Source organism: Palaemon carinicauda, chromosome 31 (genome assembly GCF_036898095.1).
Source record: "Palaemon carinicauda isolate YSFRI2023 chromosome 31, ASM3689809v2, whole genome shotgun sequence".
Taxonomy (NCBI): Eukaryota; Metazoa; Arthropoda; class Malacostraca; order Decapoda; family Palaemonidae; genus Palaemon; species Palaemon carinicauda.
The window spans coordinates 13925312-13952293 of NC_090755.1; the positions used below are offsets into that span (position 1 = coordinate 13925312).

A 26982-nucleotide genomic window follows, 5' to 3' on the forward strand; every position below is an offset into this window, starting at 1 on the left:
GTCTTAAGAGGGAATTATAAATGACTAGACAGAAGGATAAATATTCTAAGGATTCGTAAAATATATGTGACTATAGAGGTAATCAGTAGAGGGCAGACCTTCACCGCAGCAGCTTATTTCTCAACCTTGACCTTTGACCTTAACATGTATAAATTGGCGTGGATTTTCTTACACTCAAATAGGAACCAAGTTTGAAATCTGTGACAACGAAGTCTAAATTTATGGCTGATTATGTGAATTGGACATTTTGCTTGACCCTGACATTGACCTTCCAAAATTTAATCATTTCCAGCTTTTTACATAACGGTTAATCCTTACAAGTTTCATTACTCTACGAATAAATTGTGGACAGGAAGCTGTTCTCAAACAAACAGACATACAACCACGTGGTAAAACATAACCTCCTTCCAACTTTGGTGAAGGTAAATAAGGGGTTGAAGGAAGCTACATAGACTTATTTATGCCTATAAAGCAGTCCTTGACATAGACTCAAGTCACATTGACATCCATTGAAGAGTCAGTCTCTAGGACATTGTCCTGTCAATAGCCTATCATTCACTGAGTGACCTTTAGACCTTTAAACCCTTAACCCAATATTCCTCATCAACCCACTAACCTAAAATACTGTAAAACGTAATTTTCTTACTTGCCAAACATTAAAGCTCTCTACCTTCGTAACAAGAATTCCGACTTCAAGTGGATTTAGTATTAAGCCAAATCTAACCTACAGCATAACCTAGAATAGACTACATGCATTTTGCCAAAGGTGGTCCCTAACTAAATCATTAACTGGATTTTAGGTTTGGGTTCGTTTCAGCTTGGTCAAAACCATGCGCCTTTGTCACATCATCTCGGCAGCACGTTTTTCTACAGTAGGAATGAGCAGGGCAAATTGTTTTAGAGCATTCTGAATATTATCTAATGACAAATTTGATATATCTATTATATATGACAGCAAAAGTAAAGATATGTTATAAGATCTGGACACATCACAATTTTATTATTAAAAGTATATTTTATACTAATCATTTACTTACCAAGCACATTTTGCTTTTTTAAAAAGAAACTATTTGAATTTCCATAAAAATACAAGCATATACTTTCTTGTTTATCTTTCTTAAGACTAACCTTTATGTAAAACATGAAATTTAATAATGGAATATCCAATTAAATCATTATCAATTAGATCATTTATTTACTTAAGATCGTCCCCTTACTAATGCGGGGGAGATGGCTAATTACTCTGAATTGACCTAAAATGTTTATGTTCTCCCAGATCATAAATACCACCACTTACACTCACTGCACAACCTCTACAACATTTACAAGGTTTCCAGATTGCTCAAAATACTGGGAAGTCTTTCCTCTGTCAGTCTCTACTCTGTTTATAACTCTTCCAGAAGTCTAAAATCACTGGCTACAATACCACATGTACTAACTGCACAGCTTCTACAATGTTCACATTGTGGGGCAAAGGTATCAATATTTTGGCCTACCTGTAAATACGTATATTTATCTGTGCATCACATATGAGATACTTCTCACCTCGAAACATGTCATTGCACAACACAGGTAACGTGTGTACCGCTTGCCGGAACGGAGAAGCAAGGCGAATAAGTCAAGTTGTGAGCAAAGCAAGCTACAGCCACACAAAGACTCCTATTAACAAGCTTTTTTTTTCCCATTGTGTATGGGGTAGGCACAGTTATCTTTTAGAAGGACTTTGCTTTGGCTTTGTGGTAGGCCGTAGTCCCAATTGGCCGTCCTGCCTAACATCGCTTAGGCCTCAGTAGCGTACGTTCCGGTGTTATACCAGTTACCAGCGTCCTTACCCCCAGGGCGGTGAGCAGACCTGACCCAGTTAGGTCGACAGTTTGAGACGTGTGAAGTGTCATGTTTTCAGAAGGTGTTTGAGTGGCTTTATTTGTGTATTGGTATGTAACACCAATTTGCTTTCAGCAAACCTACAAAGATTATTAAGTGAATAATTAAGTGTTAGTTCGGCGGAGCAACATACAGCACTAGTAAACTTGCTTCATTAATTGTGGGTGACTACAGGTGCAGTTAAGAAGAATTTTCATTTTCTATGAGCGCCAGGTCTGGTGACTCAACGATCAACCAAACATAACTAATTTATTAAATGCATATAAGCTATTATTATTAATCTGTGCTGGAATAGTCTTGGGGATGTCGAGCATCGTTACCTATTGTGGCGTTCGCAATACTAAGGGTCTTCAGAGCTCAAACTGCTAAATTTTTTACTCGTTTCAAGGTCCTCTAAAATACTTTTAATTTTCTCAATAAAAATGGTAGAGACGACTCCAAATTTTTTTAAATATCTGCTTATTTATAAATAAGATATAAGCGTTTGAAAATTGCATATTTTCAAACGCGCCTTCTCGTGATTTTGATTTTTCCCGCTCAGCCCTTGGGGACCATTGGTGCAGTGAACCCCTCTATTATAAAGTTAGGCTTTTAAATTCAGAATGATTCCAGACAATTATATCTTATGATGTTATTTTAGTGTGCAAATCTTGAACAAAATTAAATTTGTCTTTTGGGCTTAAAACATTTAGCCTTCTAGCATCACACTAAAGATTTAAAAAAAATAAAAAAATGCTTAACGTATAGTGTAAAGACTTAATAAACAAAATAGGAAGGTTTTGTTATTCCTTATGGGGAAGATGTTCTTTACTATGATCCGATATACCATAATATGAAGTTATTTTATCATTTTAAAGATATAATTTAGTGTTGCACATAGCTTTTTTTGTATATGAGACTTACGAAGGGGGTCCGGGGCCCTGCCCCAGCTAGGGGTTGTGACCTGGGAACTACTAGGTTAGGTGAGTTTGTACGATAGCAACAGTGTTTGGGGGTTGCAGGGGGGCATTAGCCCCTGGTTAGGTCATTAGGAAGCATATACAAATTTAGTGAATTCATTGTTTCATTCTGTTAACTTCCTGTGAAAAATTGGATAAGTGATGATTTTTACTATATTTTCTGACAATTGCAAATACAATTTCATTCTGTAATCATTCCCTTAAAGTCAATTTCGGACATTTTTTACTAGATTTTCGGCGGGTCCAAGGCCTGTCCCCCACAAACTACAAAGGCTCCTAATATTGATATAAAATCCATTACTAATATGTAACGTCAAAATATTGATATAAAAATCATGCCTACGTAAGAAATGCCAAAATACCTATATAAAAATCACTCCTAATATGTAATAAACGTCAAAATATTGATATAAAAATCATTCCTAATATGTAATATACTTAAGTCTTATTATAAAATCCATGGTTATTTACCAAATCCATTCCTAACATGTAATAAACGTCAAACTTAACCGAAAAATTATGCATCCGTCAGCGAAGATACCGGGGAAAGGGGGGGGGGGGGTTTACCCAGACCCCAAACCCGCCGACATTAAACATATTTACCCTAAGTACAGTTAGTAGATCTAATGATTAATTATATATTTATTAAAAGTGGGATTAAATCTATTAGATAAATGGGATAGAAACGTTAACGCCAGCGTATATGTAACAAAAAAACGCCAATCAAAGACCAGACCTATTCACCCCCCCCCCCCCCCCCGACCCAAACAAGAAAACAAAACATGGACGCCGTCTACGACTAGGGTACGCCCAACGACAAATACAACGTACGTACACGTCCGTAATACGGTACGGATGGTGGGAATTCGTACCGCAGCGCGTGCTAGGAGGTCAATGGAATAATTTGTTGATAAAGACGAAGCCATACATTACCTTAAACAGATAAAAATGATGGATATTTACGGCGCGTCTTCATCACTTCTTCGACGGCAGAGACAACGTAGCTCGAACTGTCCGGCGCGGCGGTTGCGCAGAGATGCAGTTAGTCGCCATATGTTTAATTATATTTAGATATATTATAAGTATAACGTGCTTCTTCACCTTTTATTATACTTCTAAAGATATCTTATAATCTTTCCTAAATTAAATTTTCAGTATCAACTGATGTATCCTCAACTGGAGATATATATTCAAACAGAGGGATTTCAATGGTACTACTGATCTATATCGATGCATATTACAGTTTTTTGGTATAAATATATTAATCATAATAATCTTTTTGAAATAGATTAATTGTAAATCAATGAATATTTAACTGATATTGTACTAAATTATATATTTAATAGATTACAAAATAGATAAACTGGCAACTTTATAATCCGCGTCCTCATTGAGCGTCACCCCTGTTGCCACTTTTCTCTCCAACACGAGAAAACATTTATTCATATTTTCACATTATCATAATCCTTACACATGTAGCATGAATAAATAAGCATAATTTTATTCTGTTCTACAAATGCATCCAGTAAACGCATATTTTAATCTACAACTTCATATGTGTTCTAAACACTAAGACCCCATTTTGTTTATTTGAAAAATGGCTTACGCCAAAGCTAAATTTTCACTAGCCAAATTTTAGAATCAAATTTTGAAATTTACACACATTGAAAATTTCGATAAAGCTTATCTTATCAGTATCATTACACTGTAATTTAATTGAAAGATAATGAGTAGTTTGCAGGGACATACACAAAGCCAAGCATGACGCATGCGTAAATACTGGGACTAATGATTTTCTTACAATAAACGTCCGAGTGTGAAATGCTTTGTAATTAAGTAATATTCAAGCTGACTTTCCTTAAACAGATCTAATATATGTTAATTTCATCAATTAAGCTTAAGGCTGGTTTATAATATACCAGCTATGCCACTGCCGGTTGCTGGAGAGTAGACAAAGGACAAAGAAATGTGTACCTTTAATGATAAAATATCTCCCGATCATTATCCCTGTGTCTTGACACAGTGCCAGGTAAATGATTCGCCTGGATAATTTAACCCCTTTGATCTTTAAATTGGGAAATTCTATCGTATAGATAATAGACACATTAACCTCACTATGTCCATATCCTTTTGTAATGTCTACTCAAGGATCCAATGCGAACATTAGACCACTTAGGATAATCTATTAGGCGCACTTGGAGATCGAACTTGGCGACCTTTCAACTATAGGCCTCTCATGTTTTCAGCAATTATTTTTTATGTCAGACTGATTTACCACGTCTGAGAAGAGGCATATTTTTTTAGGGATGATATTGCAAGCCCTACACATTGTTTCTCCAGCACAGTAAGTGGCCTTTTACAGCTCAGTGGATTGGTAGCCAGTTGGAACCTCCACTGGACTTTAAAACATGAGCTATGTGCTGTACCACTCAGACACCTGCTTAGTTCATATAACTTTTGTTGTATAATGATATATTTGTATACTGTTATAGATTAAATCTAGGTGTATTCTTGGGAAAATAAAATACAAGGCTAGAGATTTTATATATACAGTATATATTTGACATAAAAGAAAGTGTACACATGTATACATACTCAAATAATCATATTAGAGAACAGTTATGAAATAATGGAAGCCTCTTTAATAAGAAATTATAGAAGAGAGAGAGAGAGAGAGAGAGAGAGAGAGAGAGAGAGAGAGAGAGATTTCTGTGCTTATGAAGAAACCAATAGTCATATTTACATGTCTTATTACTAATACAATTACCTTTTTCGTAATTAAAATATTGAATATACTCATCTTTAAATGTACTTAAGGATTGTGAGAGAAATTATTAAAATTATATATATATATATATATATATATATATATATATATATATATATATATATATATATATATATATATATATATATATATATATATATATATATATATATATATATATATATATATATATATATATATATATATAATTAATAATTAAATAGATACTTTACCTCAACAAACACGTTATTTTTCCATAGGAAATATCATGAAAATATAAAAATAGTAATTAATTATGTAAACAAAAAAAATATCCCTAGTTGAATATTTAGAAAATATTGAGTAATTAATGGTAATTATTTACTGGTCAAACAATAGTTACTTAATCGACCATTTGGAAATGATTCTTAAGTTAGTTAATTTCTGAATGACACGAGATATAAGATATTATTCAATTGATAATACGGTAAATATTAAATCTCAGATGGCTTGAACATGTGGTGAAAATGGAAGGTATTTTCTCAATATGGTGATGAAGATATTCATGTTGAAGGTGATGATTATGGTTATATACATGATAAATGTGATAATTATGGTGATAATGATGATGATGGTGGTGGGAGTGATGATGATACGGATGTCAGTCATGGTGATCATGATCGTGGTGATGATGGTGAATGTGATGGTGATATGGTTGTCAGTCATGGTGATAATGATGGTGATGTGATGGTGATAAGGATGGCATTCATGGTGATAATGATGGTGAAAATTATATTAAAATAAGGGTAGCAGTAATAATGATGACAGTGATGATGATGATAGTGATGGTGATAAGGATAGCAGTCATGGTGACAATGATGGTGATAGTGATATTACAATTAAGGTGATGGTGATAATGACATTGGTGGTGATGATGATGATAGTGATGGTGATAAGAATGACAGTCATGGTGATAATGATGGTGATAGTGATATTACAATTAGGGTGGTGGTGATAAGGATGGCAGTTGTGGTGATAATTATGGTGATAAGGATGGCAGTCATGGTGATAATGATGATGATAGGGATATTACAATAACGGTGGTGGTGATAATGACCATGGTGATGATGATGATAGTGATTGTGATAAGGATGTCAGTCATGGTAATAATGATGGTGATAGTGATATTAGAATTAGGGTAGTGGTGATAATGATGGTGGTGATGGTGATAAGGTTGGCAGTCGTGGTGATAATGATGGTGATAAGGATGTCAGTCATGGTGATAATGATGGTGATAGTGATATTACAAAAAGGGTGGTGGTGATAATGACAGTGGTGATGATGATAGTGATGGGGATAAGGATGGCAGTCATGGTGATAATGATAGTGATAGTGATAATACAATTAGGGTGGTGGTGATAATGACAGTGGTGATGATGATGATAGTGATGGTGATAGTAATGACGGTCATGGTGATAATGATGGTGATAGTGATATTACAATTAGGGTGGTGGTGATAAGGATGGCAGTCGTGGTGATAAGGATGTCAGTCATGGTGATAATGATGGGGATAGTGATATTACAATAAGGGTGGTGGTGATAATGACAGTGGTGTAATGATGATAGTCATGGTGATAGTGATATTACAATAAGGGTGATGGTGATAAGGATGGTGATGACAATAATAATGGTGATAGTGATATTGACGATGATGAGGATAATGGTGATAATGATGATGATGATGATAATAACAATGGCGATTTAGATGGTGGCAATGATATTGTAGATGATGGTGATAATGATGATGATAATCATAACGGTGGTAAGGATGATATTGATGATGATGGTGGTAATGGTGAGGAAAGCGCCAAAGAATGATGATGATGATATTAGTGACAATGATGATCATGTTGGTGGTAGTAATGATGTTTATGGTGATAATAATGGTGATAATGATGGTGATAATGATTGTGACTTACCGCAGAATGGCAATTTGCTATGAGACCAGGTTCCACTCTCGCAAGTGACTAGGAAGGAGTCCACGGGATGTCCGATGAAGGTGCCCTGGCACACGTAGTTCACCCACGTGCCCCAGATGGGGACGCCCGTGTAGTTGGAGGTCACGCCCTCGGGCGGGGTGGGTGGGGCGCCCAGGCATACTTTGAGAATAATACAAATCAATTGAGTGACTTTAGATACTCGCTTGATAATCTTCGTAAAATTTTTGATCATTTAAAGTAAATATTTGATATATATTCATTATCATATTTAAAGATTTTGAAATACTCGTATATATAGTAAACAAATTAATGAAAAAAACTATGTATACAGATAAACATGCATAAAAAATGAAAGGAATTAGTATTTAATGGACACTCACTTGACAATTTTCGTAAATTTCATGACAAGTAAAGATTTTATCTATATACATCATTATATTTATAGGTAGGCCTACATAGACACTCGCTTGATAATTTTAGTAAATTCAACAAGTAAATATTTGGCATAATCATATTTACAGGTTATGAGTTATTCCTAAACACAGTAAAAAAAAATGAGAAAGATATGTATACAAATAAACATACATAGATAACGAAAGGAAATAGTATTCTATAGACACTCGCTTGACTATCTTTCAAACAATTTTTTACCATTATGACAAACAAAAGACGGATCCAACTCCGTCCATCCCTCATTGGTGCTCTGGACTGTGACGTAAGTGGTTCCGCTGGCACTCATTTGCGGAGGCTCGCAGGTGAAGTTCAAGAAATCGCCCACGAAGAAATTGGTCTGGTTTTGTTCGAGTACTGTTCCTTCAGGGGCTTGTGGGGGTACGCCTGGGGCGGCTAGAATAGAATAAATAGAGATAACAAATTTTTTTCAAATTAATAGAAATAATAATTTTTTGTAATCAAAATTAACAGAAATAACAGATTTTTGGTGATTGGTTTCTTAAGAGTGAACGTATTTATAGGTTAGTGTGAAAATTTGTCATTACTAAATTATTATTATTATTATTATTATTATTATTATTATTATTATTATCATCATCTATGTTACAATCATAGTCCGAAAAGTAGGACGCTATAAGCCCAAGGAATCTAACAGGGCAAATAACCTAACGAGGAAAGAAAATAAGGAAACAGATAGAATAGTGTACCTGGGTGTATCCTCAAGCAAGAGAACTCTAACCCAAGACAGTGGAAGACCATGGTACAGAGGCTACGGTACTACCCAAGACCAGAGGACAGTGGTTTGATTTTGGAGTGTCCTTCTCCTAGAAGACCTGCTTACCATAGCTAAAGTCTCTTCTACCCTTACCAATAGGACTGTAGCTACTGAACCATTACAGGAAAGTAGTTAATCCCTTGTGTGAAGAAGAATTTTCCAGTCATCTTAAGTGTTGTCAGGTGTATAAGGACAGAGGAGAATATATTAAGAATAGGCCAGACTATTCAGTGTATATGTAGGCAATGGAAAAGCGAGCCGTAACCAGTGAGGGATCCAATGCAGTACTATCTTGCTAGTCAAAAAACCCAATAACTCTCCGGTGGTAGTATCTCAAAGGGAGGCTGATGTCTTGGCCAGCCTACTACCTACTTAATACTACCTATTATAGTTAACTCAAACATAAACCAACTTACGTATTCGACACTGGACAGAATCGGAGCTGTATGCGGTCCACAGCCCATCTTCCCCACAAGTGATGATCAACGTTTGATTCATGTCCGGAAAGTAATGTTCGTTGGGGCATGAGAGTACCACCTGGAAAATGGATAACAAAAGATGTTTATCTGTTTATAAATACTTTGAAGTATATCAAAAATCCATTTGGGATTTTAATCTAATATCTGAATCCACTCTTAATAGTACTGTATATGGTATATCATAGTTTGTCTTTAAAAAAAATAGTTTTTTTTTTCAAAGAAAACCTTTCCGGCACAGTGTAAAATCCGGACGTCGGACGTCGGATGCCGTCCGGGAGAATAGAAAATCGCTTGTAGGCCTATCACCGGGAAAGACACGAAAATACACCTCTTTTTTCGACTGGTAATGTTCACTGATACTTTCTGTTATTTTCTGAATAAATGTTTGAAAAATATTGGTTTATTTTCATGTTATTGAGAATAATCTCAATCGGACGTCAACATTACACTATTTAACTGCCCGCTATTTTACCCAGTTAAATAGTGTAATGTTGACGTCCGATTGAGATTATTCTTAATAACATGAAAATAAACCAATATTTTTCGAACATTTATTCAGAAAATAACAGAAAGTATCAGTGAACATTACCAGTCGCAAAAAAGAGGTGTATTTTCGTGTCTTTCCAGGTGATACAAGCGATTTTCTATCCTCCCGGACGGCATCCGACGTCCGGATTTTACACTGTGCCAACCTTTCCATGGGTAATATTACAAAGAACGTTACCTCAGTTCCGATTTCTCTGTCAATTCCATTCCATGAAGAGTTAGTGGGAGGCGATACGCTTACGGGGTCATCCAGGCACACTGTAAGCGACAATTGTACTTACATTTGGGAAACAAATAAGCTACATAGATCATTAATTGATAGTTACAATAATTCAATTGGCCATATCTAACAGATCAATATCAAACAGATTTTGAAAAATATCAAATAGATTTTGCACAATATCCAACAGTATTTGTACAATATCCAACAGATTTTGTACAATATCCACCAGATTTAGTAGATTATAGAACAAAGCTCTCAGAAGAATATTGGGAGTTAAATGGCAGGAAAGGATTAGAAATGAAACTATATGAGAGATTACTCGAGTGCCATATGTGAATGAGATCATGGTGAAGGGTAGATGGAGATGGTTTGGGCATGCTCTTCGCACTCCCCGAGAGAGATTAGTTCACTAAACATCTAATTGGGCTCCACAAGGCACTAGAAGAGTTGGAAGACCCAGGCCTACATGGCTAAGGATTATGAAAAACGAAGTACGAGATGATGAATGGAGAAGTAGAATAGTCAATACTTACGTTTAGAGCAACTTGGAATATCAGCAGGTACCCATGTGTTATTTTGCATGCAAGTGACACTCGTCTGGTTTTCAGGCATTTTACCAAGCTAAATTGGAAAAGAAAATGATAGAATTTGTGAGTATTTATATATTGGTTACTATTTATAGATTGGTGACTATTCATACATTGGTGACCTTTTTTATATTGATGAATACCGTAAATTGAAACGAAATTAAATGTGGTGTGGTGTATCCGTAGAGTTTGTTCGGCTTTACTTGTTACTATTCGTGAATGCATTATTATTATTATTATTATTATTATTATTGATTTTGTTGTTGTTGTTGTTGTTATTATTATTATTAATATTATTATTATCAATATTATTATTATTATTATTATTATTATTATTATTATTATTGTTGTTGTTGTTGTTGTTGTTGTTGTTGCTGTTGTTGTTGTTATTATTATTATATAAGACCATGACTGGAAAAGCAGTCCTGTATGGAAAGGAAACAGAGAAGTAACAAATAAACTAAAGAGGAGAAATAATATTATTATAAAATATATCAAGAAATAACATTCACTAAATAAATCACATATAAACTATAAAACGAGACCTATATAAACCTCTTATTATTTGTAAAATAATTTTTAAAGTTTGAACTTTCAAAGTTCCACTGATCCCATCTACCACATTAAACAGACCATTCCACAGTCTGATCACAGGTGGAATGAAACTTCTAGAATACTGTTGAGTTGAGTATTGAGTCTTATGATGGAGAAAGCAATAGTCTACATCGAACCGGCGAAAGTGTGTGTGTGTGTTTGTACTATGTCCTGACACACTCAATGGTATTACCAGACGTATGATTACTTGGTCTCTCACCGTCCCTATGGAAGGGTGAAAGGGTGTAGTCATACCCTATCATTTTCGACGGGTCACGTACAATATAGTGGCCGCAGATATTCCAGGCGAAATAAGCCACACCCACTCTGTGCGCCAGGGCCAAATATATATTGCCTCCTGCGATAACAGCGGTCACAACACATTCCCTTAAAATGATTAGAAGTCAGTATAGTTAAAAATTTGTAAGGGCGACAACATGATTGGCTATGACATCATCAAGTAGGCAGGGCTTATTAGTATAATCTGACCTCTGTGGGTGGGATGAAATATCCATCGAGGCAGTTGTAGACCAAAACGGCGCCGACGTTATTCGAGACGAAGTCACTTTGTACCACGTTGCTCCCAGGTGCGACTTCTGGGGGAGCGTTCTCACACGCTGGGGTGGATTTAGAGGTCTATTTATATATTTTTTGTGATTTGAATATATATATATATATATATATATATATATATATATATGTATATATATATATATATATATATATATATATGAATATATATATATATATATATATATATATATATATATATGTATATATATATATATATATATATATATATATATATATATATATATATATATATATATATATATATATATACTGTATATACATATATGTATATACATGAAAAAATCAGCAAGCCTATGCTATAAGCCGAAGGGTTCCATCAAGGGAAAAGTAGCCCAGTGAAGAAAGAAAATAAGGAAATTAATAAACTACAAAAGAAGTAATGAATAATTAAAATTGAAAAATTTGAAATAATTTGTATTTTGCCTAATTATACAAACCCTGATCTCTCTAAGTCTTTGAGTTGGAGGAAATATGTTATATTGCATTTAATCTAATTTCTCATGGATTATGAATAAAATATGTGTTTCTATGGATCCTTAATCAGAAATAATAGATTCTACCTGGATAACATCCTTCCTTGACCTCCCATCCCGTTTCTGTACACAGGCTGTGTTGCGTGTTCGATGAAATGTTCAGCATGTGACCTGGGAAACAGTCAGCTGTGACTACAGCGCCAACTGTCCAAACGGTTGCATTCGTCCACTGCACTTCGCTGTTGTCTGCCAGAGGCTCCGATATACAAACTGAAGCATGGTATGCATTCATATGAGGTAATTAGGGTTACCACAGGAGTTAGAAAACTATCAGATAAATTCCAAGAAAGTAGACTGAGATGGTATGGTCATGTCATGAGAAGAGATGAACAGTATATTGGGAGGAGAGTGATGGAAATGGAGGTACAGGGAACGAGAAGGAGAGGGAGACCAAAGCGAAGGTGGGTGGATTGTATCAAGGATGACCTTCGATCAAAGGGATTAACCGGTGATGAAGTGTGGGACAGAGGTAGATGGAGAAAGCTGACCAGAAACATCGACCCCACATAGAAGTGGGAAAAGATGTAGACAAAGAAGAAGAAGAATTATGCATTCATATAGATCTATGTAGCAATAAATAACTTAATTTTGCATTCAATAATAGAAATTTTTAATCAACACGTTCAAATAATTACCATTGCAAGGCAGGATTGTCGGAGGGTCAAATGCGTAGCCAGAGCCGGTAGACGAACAAGTAATCGTCTGCGTGGTGTTCCCTTCCACCGTGGCCATGGATTCCGGGCAGAAGAAGATCCCTGTCCCATTCAAGAAGCGTAAGTTTGAGTCGGTTGAGTTTTCCAGGGTTTTAGACGCGTCGGATAACGGCTCGAGGCAGACTGTAGTGAAGAAGATAGAGATGTTATTTTTTTTTATGTATTTATCTATCTATCTAATCATGTATCTTTATTTTCTTGGTCTAAAGCAAAGAAGATTTGGGTTAGGGTTAGTAGTCGACATTTATCTAACAGGAAAGTCGTGAGGATTAGATGCTTGGACCGGGCTAGGCGTACCTTCAGAAGCCAAGCAGTTTTTCATTTGAGGGTGCCACTCTCCAAGTCCTCCAATGCAGGTGATATTTTGTTGAGTGACAGAAATATTTCCTTCGACGAAATATCCAGGCAGACACCTGTGAGATTTGAAGGAAGATCACTTGTGTTTCAAAAACATATCATAGTATTTTTTTTCCAAAATAAGCTATATTTAGTAACAATTATATATTGAATAATGTTCCTTTTTATTTTGTGAACACGAAATAGGCCCTAGTTATTTTTACTTATGAAGATTTATCAAATAAATGTTATACTGAAATCTATAGCAAATATAGGCCTAGTAATGTTTCTAATAGGTGAAGTAATTTTTTTCTATAAATGTATACTTTAGGCTTCTAAAATTAATCTTAGACATCCTATGATGCTTAGAGATGAATTACAAACCTAAATACGAATATATTTGAGTTAGAACGTTAGGGGGAAAACTTACTCGTAAAGCGCCATATCTGATTCACCATTCCATATCATCGTCATGTTGACCGTTGGCTCAGGAGGCGAGGTAAAGCAAGCTGGAAATATACCATTGAAAAGCTAAGCAGAAACAATAACCCATAGACCCATACATTGCTATTAGCCCGCATATATTAAAGTGAGTAAATCGAATACCAAGTGTACATATAGCCGTTACTTACATATGGGTCCGTACAGCTGGCATATGGCAATAGTTCCATCGTTAGATTCCAAAGAGGCGGGGATAAGATCTAGCTGGGAGGGACTAGGTAGAGGAATGACCAGGAGTCTCCACAGTTGAGCTGGGGAAGGAGATATTCCCGCCATTTCTATGACATCATCCGACGGAGTGTATAAGCCGTTGAAAGTCCAGTCTCCTAAACTGTAGAAGCAACAGTTTAGAAGATTAAACTATACTCGTAATCTTTCTAATATGTATATATATAGACATATCCATATTGCTACGTAGCATCAAAAATGAACACACGAGGTAAGAACAAACAGTGAGATATATGGACCACAGGATGAGCAATCAGATGAATGAATGCATGCAAGTTTCATCTTCAAACATGAGGAGACACTGCAAACGTACGCTTCATTCAGTCCAATGGCTGCGATGATTTCAGTGCTTGCAGGGTCAAGTGTTGTCTGAGAATATGCAAAAGTTAAGGAAGACAAAAGAATAAAGTTACCTTTCAATATTCATGGGTAATGCCAATATTCATATATGTATGTGTGAGTATTCAATCAGGTATATAGATACTGTACATTTATACACATGAATGAGAAAAAGAAACCTGGCTGTACACATGCGTAAGTATAAACCAATCCTTCTTTAGAATCCTATAAGATAATTCAATAATAGTCCTCTTGTTCGAAGAGATACTCACTTCGACCAGTCCTGCAATGAATTTTAAGGTGTCCATATCCTCTGGGTATGCCAGAGATGCACCATCCTGATTGCACACGGCTTGGGTGGAGAGAAGGTCGGATACACCAGTGTCGACGACCCTGTAGCAGAGACCCCTGTGTTCGACGTAAGGTGATGGACAACGTCCTGTAAGCGTAGAAATCGAGTTTAGGTTTAAGCTAATTGAGAAGCTTTTCAGGGCAGGTATCATTTCAACACAATGATTCTTTAGGGTTGTGGTAGCCTATTCCTGTCTCACACTCCATTGGAAGGAATTTGAGCCCCACCCAAGCTCAATAGTATCTAGTATTGTCTGTAAACTCACTGTCCTTGTGAGCTTCTGTTAGGGGGTATGAGGGAGCCTATAAGTCGACCTGCTGAATCATTAGCAGCCACTGCCTGGCCCTCGCATGCTGATTATGTATACATGAACAGTCTCTAGGTCATTGACCTGTTCTTTGCCTCTGTCATTAAGGAGTGACCTTTTAACTTTTAGACATAGCACTAGAAGGAAAGGCAAGTTGTTGGCTAATTCATTTGAAAACTCAGAGGGAGAGTATAGCTAGTTTTACTTGGAGACAATTCATTGTATTAGATCAATATGCTGTTCCTAGTTTATTTGTTTCTTCCTTCTTTGTATCCAAATTTTATTTTTTTAACTTTTACTCCCTAATAAAACTGCTTGTGGTCCTGGCCTCCTTAGTGAGCTATATGGACCAAATTTCATTAATCAAATCAAATTGAAGGAAAGTTTTAATAATAATAAATTCTACAGAGGAGTTCAATGTCAAATAATAGATTTATTTTCAACCAGTTTTTCCTGGTACTGTCATCAAATCGCTCATAGATTGGGCTGATTGATCGCCTAGCAGGGTCGAATGGTTGCTATTTGTCTCAGAGATCTTTGGCCCTGATATCTAAAGAAAGATTTACCGACACAATAAAGATTCTCCCTTTTTATTAATTGGGAGCCTATTGGTTTAAACCACGAGTGTCAGAATCATGGCCCGGGGATGGTCTTAAGAGACAAAATGACAAGAGATTTTGGGAACCTGTTAATTTAAGACAGGCATGTCAAACTCATGGACCTGGGATGGTTTTAAGCAAGGCTACATTATCCATGAGGCTGACTAGACTGAAGTCTAGGGGTCCAGCTAGGGCAGGGGCCTATGCAACTTTTTTTTTAGTGCTAAATATGAAATAGAACGTACAAAAAAGTGTGTGAAATATGCCCGAAGGCTTGTCCATCGGGGGTTATTGAGGAACCCAAATAAGCTATTAGTCTTGCAGTTCTGTCATGGGTTAATACATCACTGGTCTTAAGTGGCTTGCAGGGAGACAAGAGGTTTGGGGAACCCGTTGATTTAAGCCAAAGGTGTCAAACACCTGGTCTTTTTCATTCAAGTCACTATAACTGTTATTAATGAATTCTGTTCATCTTCAGTATAAAATTAATAAAAACTCTTTGGCACGAACCTGGATACTCGCAGATAACTTGAGTTGAAGAATCCTTGCAACTTTGGAAATCGTAATAGCCACCTTTTGACAGCGAAAGACATTCTTCGGTCCCTGTTGCCTTTAGAAGAAAATCGCGCGCTGATTTAGTTACGGTTTTGAGGGGTACACTGTATATGTGTGTATATATATATATATATATATATATATATATATATATATATATATATATATATATATATATATATATACAGAGAGAGAGAGAGAGAGAGAGAGAGAGAGAGAGAGAGAGAGAGAGAGAGAGAGAGAGAGAGAGAGAGAGAGAGAGAGAGAGAGAGAGAGAGAGAGAGAGATGTTAGCCCAAATATTACTCATAGATTTCTACAATACTTTCACCAAAAGTTGGCCTTATAATTTCCAATCAGTAATTAAAATTTGGGAGAGATAGGAATGTATGTGCTCTATTTTATAATTTTCTACCCCATAAACCCAAATAGAATCTCTCTTATCTACCTCGCAGACATCATTGCAGGTAAGGAGTGTAGGTAATGGGCCTATAATGTTATTTCCACCTCTGTAGGAAGATAAAGTAAAGGTATTAATATCTTTATCATATCTATCCACAGAACATATGTTAGCAACAATAATAACGTTAATAATACTGAGATTAATTCTAAGAAGAAGGAAAGATAAGGAGACAAAGAATAAATTCAACGAACCTGTAATTATGGGCAGAAAAGTAAGTAACTCCGGTCTCTGCATCGTCCAAGTAAGCCATATCACCTACGATAGCCAGGGATGCGTTCAACTTGGCACACCTGTTCGGGAGAATAGAACGCAACATGTTTAAACGCCGCTTTCTTTCGTTCGATTTTCGAATCTTGTCAGAATTAAGTTGTTTTTGTAACGTCAAGTAATGAAGTTAAATTATTCAAATAAAATTTTATGCTTACGTCAAAGCCCCGCTGACGAAACCGAAGTTTGGCTGGGCTAATTTTGTGAAATTGTAGCAATATCTCTCATCGTAAGTCGCCATGAAGAAATCCGGACAAGTGACTGTGGGAAAAAAAAAGAGGATTTTGTTTGGTTTTCGTTATTATTAAATCATTTATTAAAGTAGAAATGTGTTGCTTATAATTTTTTTTATTGAAATTGCACAATTTTATTGCGAAAAAACAGAACTATTTGTTTTGTGATGATATGGTAATTAACATATAGAAATACCTCAATCTAATCTAACACATCAAAGGTCATATAAAAACTATAAGTCTAAAGTTGATTTAAACGAAATGAACACATCTAAAACAACCTACATTTGCATGGGACGTTGAGCGTCTCATTCCATATGGGGTAGCCACCATTCCATAGACACTCCATAATTCCAGTAGTGTATAGTGTGTTTCCAGGACCAGCCATGTAATGCATGTCTCTCCAACACGAGAATTCTATATGGATTCCCGGGAGTCTCTCAATAGGCCTATTGTAATATTTCCCAAACAAGTCTACATGGATTGGACAGTTGACCTCTGTGTAAAAGATTAACCAATTAGGCCTATAGATGGTTTATTTCACTATTAGGTCTATAAATTGCGTTTTTTATGATGATAAGATATTATTGGTGTTTTATTTTTACCAGTAGCATAGGCCTACTAACCATTATCATAAGAGAGAGGCCTAAACCGTAGTTTGACACTGTTGATCTTCAGCGCATCCCAAAGTTTCCAGCGGGGAGCTGCATCGGTGAGCCAAGACTTAACGTGGAAAAAACAAGAAGAAGAATTATAACAAAGCTCTCATTATAAACATTAATTGTAGCTCAATTTTAAAACAATATAAAAGAAAAATATACTTAAAAAAAACCAATCTTAATTGGCTCACTTGATTATGGAACACGTCATCGGCAAGCGCCGGGTCGAGTGGGGTCCACCAGGCACTCTTGCCGTCCGGTTTCCAAAATGGATACCCTATGTGTTCACCTAATTGGTTCCCTAGAAAGAAAAAATACGGAAAATTTTTATTGGAATGAAAAAGAGCATTTCTCTTCGTGTTATCAGTATATTTATAAATATTTAAGTTTTATTAGCATGCATATATACACTATATATATATATATATATATATATATATATTGTTTTGATACATACAAGCTGTTCCTAAGGACTCGCCAACACTCAGCAGTGAGAAGTCATTATCTATGACGAAATTGTCATAAGTAATATGGTATTCATATCCATCATCGGCTGATAAAAGTATCTGGAAAAAAATAGGCCTACGTCACAAAGACTTCACAAAAATGTACTCACGAATATATTCAGAGAGAGAGAGAGAGAGAGAGAGAGAGAGAGAGAGAGAGAGAGAGAGAGAGAGAGAGAGAGAGAGAGAGAGAGAGAGAGAGTTTGCTTACCTGTAGTACTAACGGCCTCCTGGTAGCACTGTTGTTCCAATTCATTTTCAAGAGTGTGTTGAAACCTGTATATATATATATATATATATATATATATATATATATATATATATATATGTATATATATACAAAAGAAAAAGATAAATAATTTAATATATCAATAAAATAATGCCCGGGTTCACTGGCTTTAAAATACAAATAATTCAAAAAAGTATTATAACAATCGCTTTTCCTTTTAATGAAATGTAGGATATATCAGAACTATAAAGGAATCACCATTATAAAGAAATCACAACTCAAGTTAATGATAAATCAAAGTTTAATCAGACTCAATATATTTTAAGAAAAAACGCACACACGAAAAAGAGGTGCTGATGCAAAGGCTAGACCAATGCTAAACAACTTATACGATAAATATGCGAATATAATCAATTCTCGTTTTCGTTTGCTTTCAAAATTGTAAAATAAAGATATTATGTAATCTAATTACATTAGATTGTACCTAGAAAGTAGTTATCGTTAGAGGGGTCGTTTATTGCCTCGCTATAGCTGCTAGCCGGTAGATTCGGGAACACGATATTTCCAGCGACCGCTCTCATTAACACAGTCCAACCGCTCCCTCCTGGGTGCTCACTGTCTTCCAGATAACACCAGACCTTGATAAAATCCAAAAATATATAAATTGACTAAATTGCTTTATTTTGCACTTAATTTTCATACTATTATTATTATTATTATTATTATTATTATTATTATTATTATTATTATTATTATTATTATTATTATTATTATTATTAGCTAATCTACAACCCTAGTTTGAAAAGCAGGATGCTATAAGCCCAGGGGTTCCCACAAGGAAAAACAGGCCAGTGAGGAAGCGAAATAAGAAAATAAAATACAAGAGAAGTAATGAACAATTAAATTAGAATATTTTAAGAACAGTAACAACATTAAAACATATTTCATATAGAAACTATTAAAAGAGACTTATGTCAGCCTGTTCAACATAAAAACATTTGCTGGAAGTTTGAACTATAGAAGTTCCACTGAATCAACTACCCGATTTGGATGATCATTCCATAGTCTTGTCACAGGTGGAATAAAACTTCTGGAATACTACTATTATTAATTATTATTATTATTAATATTATTATTATTTGCTAAACTACAACCTAAGTTGGAAAAGCAGGATGCTATAAGCCCAGGGGGCTCAACTGGGAAAATAGCCCAGTGAGGAAAGGAAAGAAGGAAAAATAAAATATCTTAAGAACAGTAACATCAGCTAATTAAATATTTCCTATATAAACTATAAAAACTTTAGCAAAACAAGAGGAAGTGCCCGAGTGTACCCTCAAGCAAGAGAACTAAATACTCAGATATTTATACAAAGTTAATAAAATTATTCCCCAAAATGACAAAATATTGAAAGATTGTAAATTTATCACAATAATCCAAACAGTGGATATTCGTATTGATATCATTAGAATGAATAAACTATATCCCTGAATTTTGAATAATCGCATAGGCCTACACAGTTCACACAAGCTAAATTCTAGTCCAGGCCACAGCCCACATGGAACCAGGGAATAAAAAAATAGTAAATTAACTGAACCTTCTAAAAGAATACCACATTTCTACATACTGAATGTAAGAATAGGTTGCACGACAGGTGTAACAAGGAAAAAGTAGGTAGTAGAGTGGCTAGGACACCAGCCACCCGTTGAGATACTACCGCTAGACAGGTATGGGGTCTTTCGACTGACCAGACAGTACTACATTGGATCTTTCTCTCTGGTTACGGTTCATTTCCCTTTGCCTACACACACACACACACACACACACACACACACACACACACACTGAATAGTGTGGCCAATTCTTTACATATCCTCCTCTGTCCTCATACACCTCACAACACAGATTACCAAACAATTCTTCTTCACTTAAGGGGATACTACACTGTAATTGTTCAGTGGCTACTTTCCTCTTGGTAAGGGTAGAAGAGGCTCTTTTGATTTAGTAAGCACCTCTTCTGGGAGAAAGACACTCCAAAATCAAACCATTGTTCTCTAGTCTTGGGTAGTGCCATAGCCTCTGCGCCATGGTCTTCCACTGCCTTGGGTTAGAGTTCTCTTGCTTGAGAGTACACTCAGGCACACTATTCTATCTACTTTCTCTTCCTCTTGTTTTATTAAAGTTTTTATAGTTTATATAGGAAACATTTATTTTAATGTTACTATTCTAAAAATACTTTATTTTTCCTTGTTTCCTTTCCTCACTGGGCTGTTTTCCCTGGTGGGGCCCCTGGGCTTACAGCATCCTGCTTTTCCAACTAGGGTTGTAGCTTAGCAAATAATAATAATAATAATAATAATAATAATAATAATAATAGGTCTAGCAAGGTTCTCTTACCTCCACACCAGGTGAGTCTCTTTTACCATCGGGGAAAACCATGTACACTCCGGATTCGTTGATGTAACGGGCTATGTGAGAACAGTCTCTGATGACGTCTGTACATTCTGAAAAAAAATAATAATAATATATATATAGACCTTTAAATGATAAATAGTTTTGTGATGGCTTGCTGCAGCAGAGCAGAGAAGAGAAGGCCTAGACCTACTTTGATTACTGACTTTATTAAGTTTATTTATTGGCCTAATGATATATTTTAAGTTTTCAATACGTTATTATTATTATTATTATTATTATTATTATTATTATTATTATTATTATTAGCCAAACTACAACCCTAGTTGGAAAATCAAAATACTAAAATTACACTGGTTCCAACAGGGGAAGTAGCCTTGCATGAATTGGAAATATACATAGAATGAATAAACTATATATGATAAATAATGTAAAATAATATATATATATATATCTATCTATCTATATATATATATATATATATATATATATATATATATATATATATATATACATATACATACATATATATATATATATATATATATATATATATATATATATATATATATACATACATATATATATATATATATATATATATATATATATATATATATATATATATATATATATAACTAAGAAATGGGACTTATTTCAATCTGTTCAAAACAACCTTAGTTGCAAGTTTAAACTTCTGAAGTTCCATCGATTCAACCACCAAATTAGGAAGATCATTCCACAATCTAGTCACAGCTGGAATAAAACTTTTAGGATACTGTTAAGTGTTGAGGCTTATGATGGAGAAGGCGTGATTAATATAAACATCAGGAATAAGGATTTTAATAGGCCGTAAGTTCCTGTCTAACAAATTAAGATGAGAGTCAGCAGCTGAAGACCAAACCGGGGAACAATATTCAAAACATGGCAGAATGAAAGAATTAAAATATTTCTTCAGGAATGATTAATCACTATCTTAAAAGGCTTTCTTAATGTGCTATTTATTTGTGCTATTGATGAAAGAACAGACCATATGTGTTTCTCACACTTGGAATTTTGGATAAAATGCATAGGCCTACAGTTAAGAAGTCATTGTCAACTTAAAAATCTGACTTGACCAACTTAAAATCTGCAAATAATTCAGTAGTTTGCTGGAAACGCCCCTTCCTGACATTCTATTGGACTGGCGTTCTAGACCAACTCAAGCTCGATAGTTTCTAGTAGTGTCTGCAACCTCACCATCCTTGTGAGGTAGGGATGGGGGGGGGGTATATAGGCCTAAAAGCTGAGTCATCAGCAGCCATTGTTTGGCCCTCCCTGGTCCTAGCTTGATGGAGAGGGACTTGGGTGCTGATTATATGAAATACTACCACTGGCCAGATAGATCCCTCTCTGGTTACAGCTCATTTTCCTTTGCCTACACATACACCAAATAGTCTGCCTTATTCTTTACACATTCTCCTATGTCCTCATACACCTGACAACATTTAGATAACCAAAAAAATTCTTCTTCACTCAAGGGGTTAACTACTGCAATGTAATTGTTCAGTGGCTACTTTCCTCTTGGTAAGGGTAGAAGAGACTCTTTAGCTATGGTAAGCAACTCTTCTAGGAGAAGGGTACTCCTAAATCAAACCATTGTTCCCTAGTCTTGTGCAGTGCCATAGCCTCTGTAACATTGTATTCCACTGTCTTGGGATAGACTTCTCTTGCTTGAGGGTACACATAGGCACACTATTCTATCTGTTTCCTTATTTCCTTTCCTCACTGGGACACTTTACTTGTTGGAGCCCTCGGTCTTATAGCATCCTGCTTTTCCAACTAGGATTGTAGCTCAGCAAGTAATAATGATGATATATTTTCAGTCTCTGGGGCATTGTCCTGTCCCTTACCCCTGCCATATCATAAGCAACCTTTAGACATTTAAACTTACAACGAACCTTACTTGACTGCAGCAAACTACCCTAACTCCCATCCAGGAGATTGGGAGACGCCATGCCTACCTTCTGCGCATGCGTCGGAGATTGGCGTCCATATACCATTGATACACTGCGTCAGCCCGCTAAAAGTCTTGCCGGAGAGCCAGTTCATTTTGTCGGTGCAGCTGTAGAGGACTGCAAAGGGCTCGTCCAGGCTGGGATTAACGATCGACCCTTCGGGGGGCTTCAGCGCGGTTCGGTTGCACTCTGGGGTGAAGAATTCTGAAAGCGAACAAGTACAGAAAAGTGGAAGTGGGACTTTGACCTAGTCTCCTAGAACTAACTATACTATTGTTGACTTAAGCTTGGATTTTGGGTACCTGGTTGTGTAGGAGTAAGGAGAGGGTTAGAAAGGGCACAGAGGTATAGGCCTAGAAGTTCACCCCTAATAATTTCATGGAAACCAGATAGTTAATACCTTCTCCTGATATGTGAAAAAAGAGTAATATATATATATATATATATATATATATATATATATATATATATATATATATATATATATATATCACCCATTACTAGTCCAGTGCAGAACAAAGGCATTTGTTTATGGTCATTCTATGCCAGTTCACACCCACAAACTTTCTTAGTTCGTCGATTCATCATCTTCTCCTCCTCCTGCATCTTTTTTCAGTATATATATATATATATATATATATATATATATATATATATATATATATATATTTGTGGCATTAATTAATTTAATGCTAGTGGCAGCTGTTTCAGCCAATAACCATTGGCTTTCATCAGGCCTTTTTTTTAAAGAAATGATTCATACAAATAAAATTTTACTTTTGTTGTTTTTTGAACAGGCTGACATAAGTCTCTTTTTAGAGTTTATATATGAAAGATGTTTCAATGTTGCTACTATTCTTAAGATATTCTATTTCAATTGTTCATTACTTCTCATATAGCCTATTTATTTTCATATTTCCTTTCCTCACTGAGCTATTTTTTCCTGTTGGGGGTCTTGGGCTTACAGCATCCTGCTTTTCCTTCTAGGGTTGTAGCTTGGCTAATAATAATGATAATAGGATAGTTCTTTCTTTTTAGAGAAACCCTGATGAAAGCCAATAGTTCATAGCTGAAACAGCTGTGGGCAAAAGTTGATTATACAGAATACCACACATTAATAGATTCAACATTTTCCTTCAGAACTCTCTTCTTGAAAATAAAAGATACAGAAAACTAGAAAAATTGTTGCTTTAAAATAATTGATGCCCTATATGTGTACTTGGGTATGTATATGTACACATAAACTCCAAGATTTAACGATAAATTAAATTCTCTACAATAAAACTGTAAAGAAATAAAACCTCAAAATTATTCCACAAAGGAAGACATGTTCCAATAATATTCTAACAAAGGACTGGTGATCGAAGTTTTTATTTGTCCCTTTCAACGAGAAAATTTTATCCTATCCAACATCGAAAATATCTCAATTAGTTTGAATAAAAGGTGTAATTTTCCTCCATTGTTTGAGCAATACGAACGGAATTTAAGTGTATATTACCTACAATAAATCAAATTATTTTTAAAAGACTTTGCTGGATTGAATTGGATTCGAGAGACTATACAGCTCAGCGTAGCGAGACCGCAATTGTTTGCTTTTAATTTATGTGAAAATAGCTCATAATTATGTCTTTGAACGTGGTATATTCATTCGGTTATTTGTGGAGCCACTTAGAGAGAGAGAGAGAGAGAGAGAGAGAGAGAGAGAGAGAGAGAGAGAGAGAGAGAGAGAGAGAGAGAGAGAGAGAGAGAGAGAGTCTGAAGAATGATTCAAACTGGTTTTAAAATGTTCCTTTGTTTGAGAATAATGGCTTAGCCATTTATCAAAGGCTGCTAGTTTTATCCTGAATATTTTCATCACAAGAAATTTTAACACTTTTCATTTAGATCAACAAGACATAAGAAGAATTAAATATATTTATATCAACTAGGCCTACTGGTTACATTTATCAAAGATGGTATTAAAACTTTAAACCATTTTCTAATCGTATAAAGTATTTTCCACTGAAACCCTTCAAAACTTGGAAGAAATAAATGGGGAAAATTATCTTCCCAAGCACAGGATTCGAACCCTAGCTGGTTATAAGAAACGTGGCTGGTGATTTCAATACTTGTATCATACCTTAGGAGGCGGATATTTGCATTCATATGTAACATATAACTTATTTATATGTGATTATCTCATATCGATCTGCTGCCATGCAAATGCTAGGCAAACACGATACCACCGTATCAATCAATAACATAGGCCTACCTTCGTCAGCTGCCGAAATGCAAGTCTCTCCCGAGTGTGTCCAGACGCCGTCCACGCATTCAGACACGAGGATCCGACTGCCATTTTGAAATACATCAAGTAACGGTTTCCTGCACACCATGAGCTCCACCATAGGGTTGTCGTCTATGGTTATGACAGCGACAGAGCTGGTTGTTTTGAGTCCAAGTCCAGGGCACGTGGCATCCACTAAAACCAGCGCTGCCATGGCTGGTAACGGAGAAGAGAAATTATGAAATTATACAGTTAATTCTAATAGCCATGCGTTCTCCATCATGAAGCTTTGCTACATATTATTCTAGAAGTTTTATTCTAGCTGAAATTTTGGATTGATCTTCCTAATCGGGTAGTTGAATCGGTAATACTACAAAATTTCAAACTTGCAGCGAATATTTTCAGGTTGAACGGGCTGATGTAAATCTCTTATGATCGTTTATCCATGGAAGATCTATTTTAATGTTGTTACTATTTTTGAAATATGCTATTTTAATGTTGTTACTATTTTTTTAAATATACTATTTTAATGTTGTTACTATTTTTGAAATTTCTATTTTAATTGTTTCATTACTTCTTTTGTAGTTTATTTAGTTCCTTTTCCTCACTGGGCTATTTTTCTTGTTAGAGCCCTTAAAGTGCTTATAGCACCCTGCTTTTCCAACTAGGGTTAATATAGCTTAACTAATAATAATAATAATAATAATAATAATAATAATAATAATAACATTTTACTTCATATGGAATCAGATATTGTTTGAACAAAGGTTCAGTCTTAGTTTTACAATAAGCCTACAAGACGAAATGCAGTCAGTCTAGACTCTAGAGGAAATGGGTTTTACAATAAGCCTACAAGACGAAATGCAGTCAGTCTAGACTCTAGAGGAAATGGAATCTGTAAAAGGGTAGAATTTCCATAACAATCTTATCAGTTTATATAGAGTAAATATGAAAGATAAAACAAAGCAGTGCTAGATCTATCCAGCGCTTTGCTCTAGAAGATAGTTTTCTTGGACCACGGGTTCGTGCAGGTGTTGCACCTAAAATTACAGTTTTTTTTTTCTCTGGTGAAAATTTAAATACTCTAGCTCTTAGCCTCCCATTGAGGAAATTTAGCAGGTAGCTATACAGACAATGTATACTAAATCCAAGATTTGGTGTCTGTGCTCAATAGTTTCACCATGTGCAGAAAAGATTAGGTTCTGAAATGGGGTTTTTGACTGCCTTGTGTGGTCTTAATGCTAACTTCTGTTTTTATCATTATCATTACTAGCTAAGCTAGGGAAACGAGAAGGAGAGGGAGACCAAAGCGAAGGTGAGTGGAGTGATGAGGTGTGGGACAGAGGTAGATGGAGAAAGCTGACCAGAAACATCGACCCCACATAGAAGTGGGAAAAGATGTAGACAAAGAAGAAGAAGATTACTAGCTAAGCTACAACCCTATTTGGAAAAATAGGATACCGTAAGCCCAAGGGCTCCATCAGGGAAAAAATAGCAAATTGAGGCAAAGAAATAAATAAACTGATATTTATGCATAAGTCAGAGTAGAATTCTGCAACCAGTAGGCCTAGTCCAGAAAAAATTCAAATAAAGTGGGTTTTTCTTGCATAATTAAGTCTGCCTGAAGTAATGGACGCAGAACTGGTGTTCAGAA

General features: G+C 35.4%; 3 protein-coding genes across 42 annotated transcripts in view; 1 reads left to right on the forward strand and 2 right to left on the reverse strand.

Moving 5' to 3' along the window:
* Nucleotides 1-3922, reverse strand: part of LOC137624310 (UPF0764 protein C16orf89 homolog) — a 173740-nt gene extending 169818 nt beyond the window's left edge. For 39 of the 40 annotated variants that reach the window (XM_068354929.1, XM_068354968.1, XM_068354943.1 and 36 more), the window contains exon 1: nt 3777-3922. The gene's annotated coding sequence lies outside the window, so the exon portion shown is untranslated. Of the gene's footprint in view, nt 1-3678; nt 3714-3776 lie in introns of those variants that run through there. The other variant, XM_068354926.1, reaches the window with a different exon arrangement.
* On the forward strand, nt 3792-7467 carry LOC137625103 (dentin sialophosphoprotein-like). The gene is made up of 6 exons (XM_068356035.1): nt 3792-3884; nt 6124-6306; nt 6395-6493; nt 6594-6752; nt 6998-7144; nt 7243-7467. The coding sequence occupies exons 1-6, from the start codon at nt 3792-3794 to the stop codon at nt 7465-7467; spliced, it is 906 nt and encodes a 301-aa protein (XP_068212136.1).
* On the reverse strand, nt 5936-25518 carry LOC137624888 (uncharacterized). The gene is made up of 26 exons (XM_068355827.1): nt 25317-25518; nt 23072-23269; nt 21054-21160; nt 19144-19297; nt 18642-18706; nt 18382-18490; nt 18116-18225; nt 17892-17988; nt 17551-17763; nt 17191-17293; nt 16957-17055; nt 16751-16811; nt 16259-16358; nt 14763-14929; nt 14465-14520; nt 14055-14254; nt 13853-13931; nt 13384-13499; nt 13009-13209; nt 12401-12583; nt 11736-11863; nt 10599-10686; nt 10021-10100; nt 9234-9354; nt 8241-8435; nt 5936-7748 (listed from the first exon to the last, which is right to left on the reverse strand). The coding sequence occupies exons 1-26, from the start codon at nt 25447-25449 to the stop codon at nt 7519-7521; spliced, it is 3393 nt and encodes a 1130-aa protein (XP_068211928.1). The 5' UTR covers nt 25450-25518; the 3' UTR covers nt 5936-7518.
* Nucleotides 25519-26982: the final 1464 nt, after the last annotated feature.

Excerpts from the sequence above, each read along its gene's own strand:
- LOC137625103 (XM_068356035.1), top strand. The coding sequence starts at position 3,792 with ATGATGGATATTTACGGCGCGTCTTCATCACTTCTTCGACGGCAGAGA. Across the intron at positions 3,885-6,123 it reads GGCGGTTGCGCAGAGATGCA|GTATTTTCTCAATATGGTGA; the intron begins GTTAGTCGCCAT and ends TGAAAATGGAAG. Across the intron at positions 6,307-6,394 it reads AATGTGATGGTGATATGGTT|GGTAGCAGTAATAATGATGA; the intron begins GTCAGTCATGGT and ends TATTAAAATAAG.
- LOC137624888 (XM_068355827.1), bottom strand. The coding sequence starts at position 25,449 with ATGGTGGAGCTCATGGTGTGCAGGAAACCGTTACTTGATGTATTTCAA. Across the intron at positions 16,812-16,956 it reads TTTTCTGCCCATAATTACAG|AGGTGGAAATAACATTATAG; the intron begins GTTCGTTGAATT and ends ATCTTCCTACAG. Across the intron at positions 13,210-13,383 it reads AAACTGCTTGGCTTCTGAAG|TCTGCCTCGAGCCGTTATCC; the intron begins GTACGCCTAGCC and ends TCTTCACTACAG.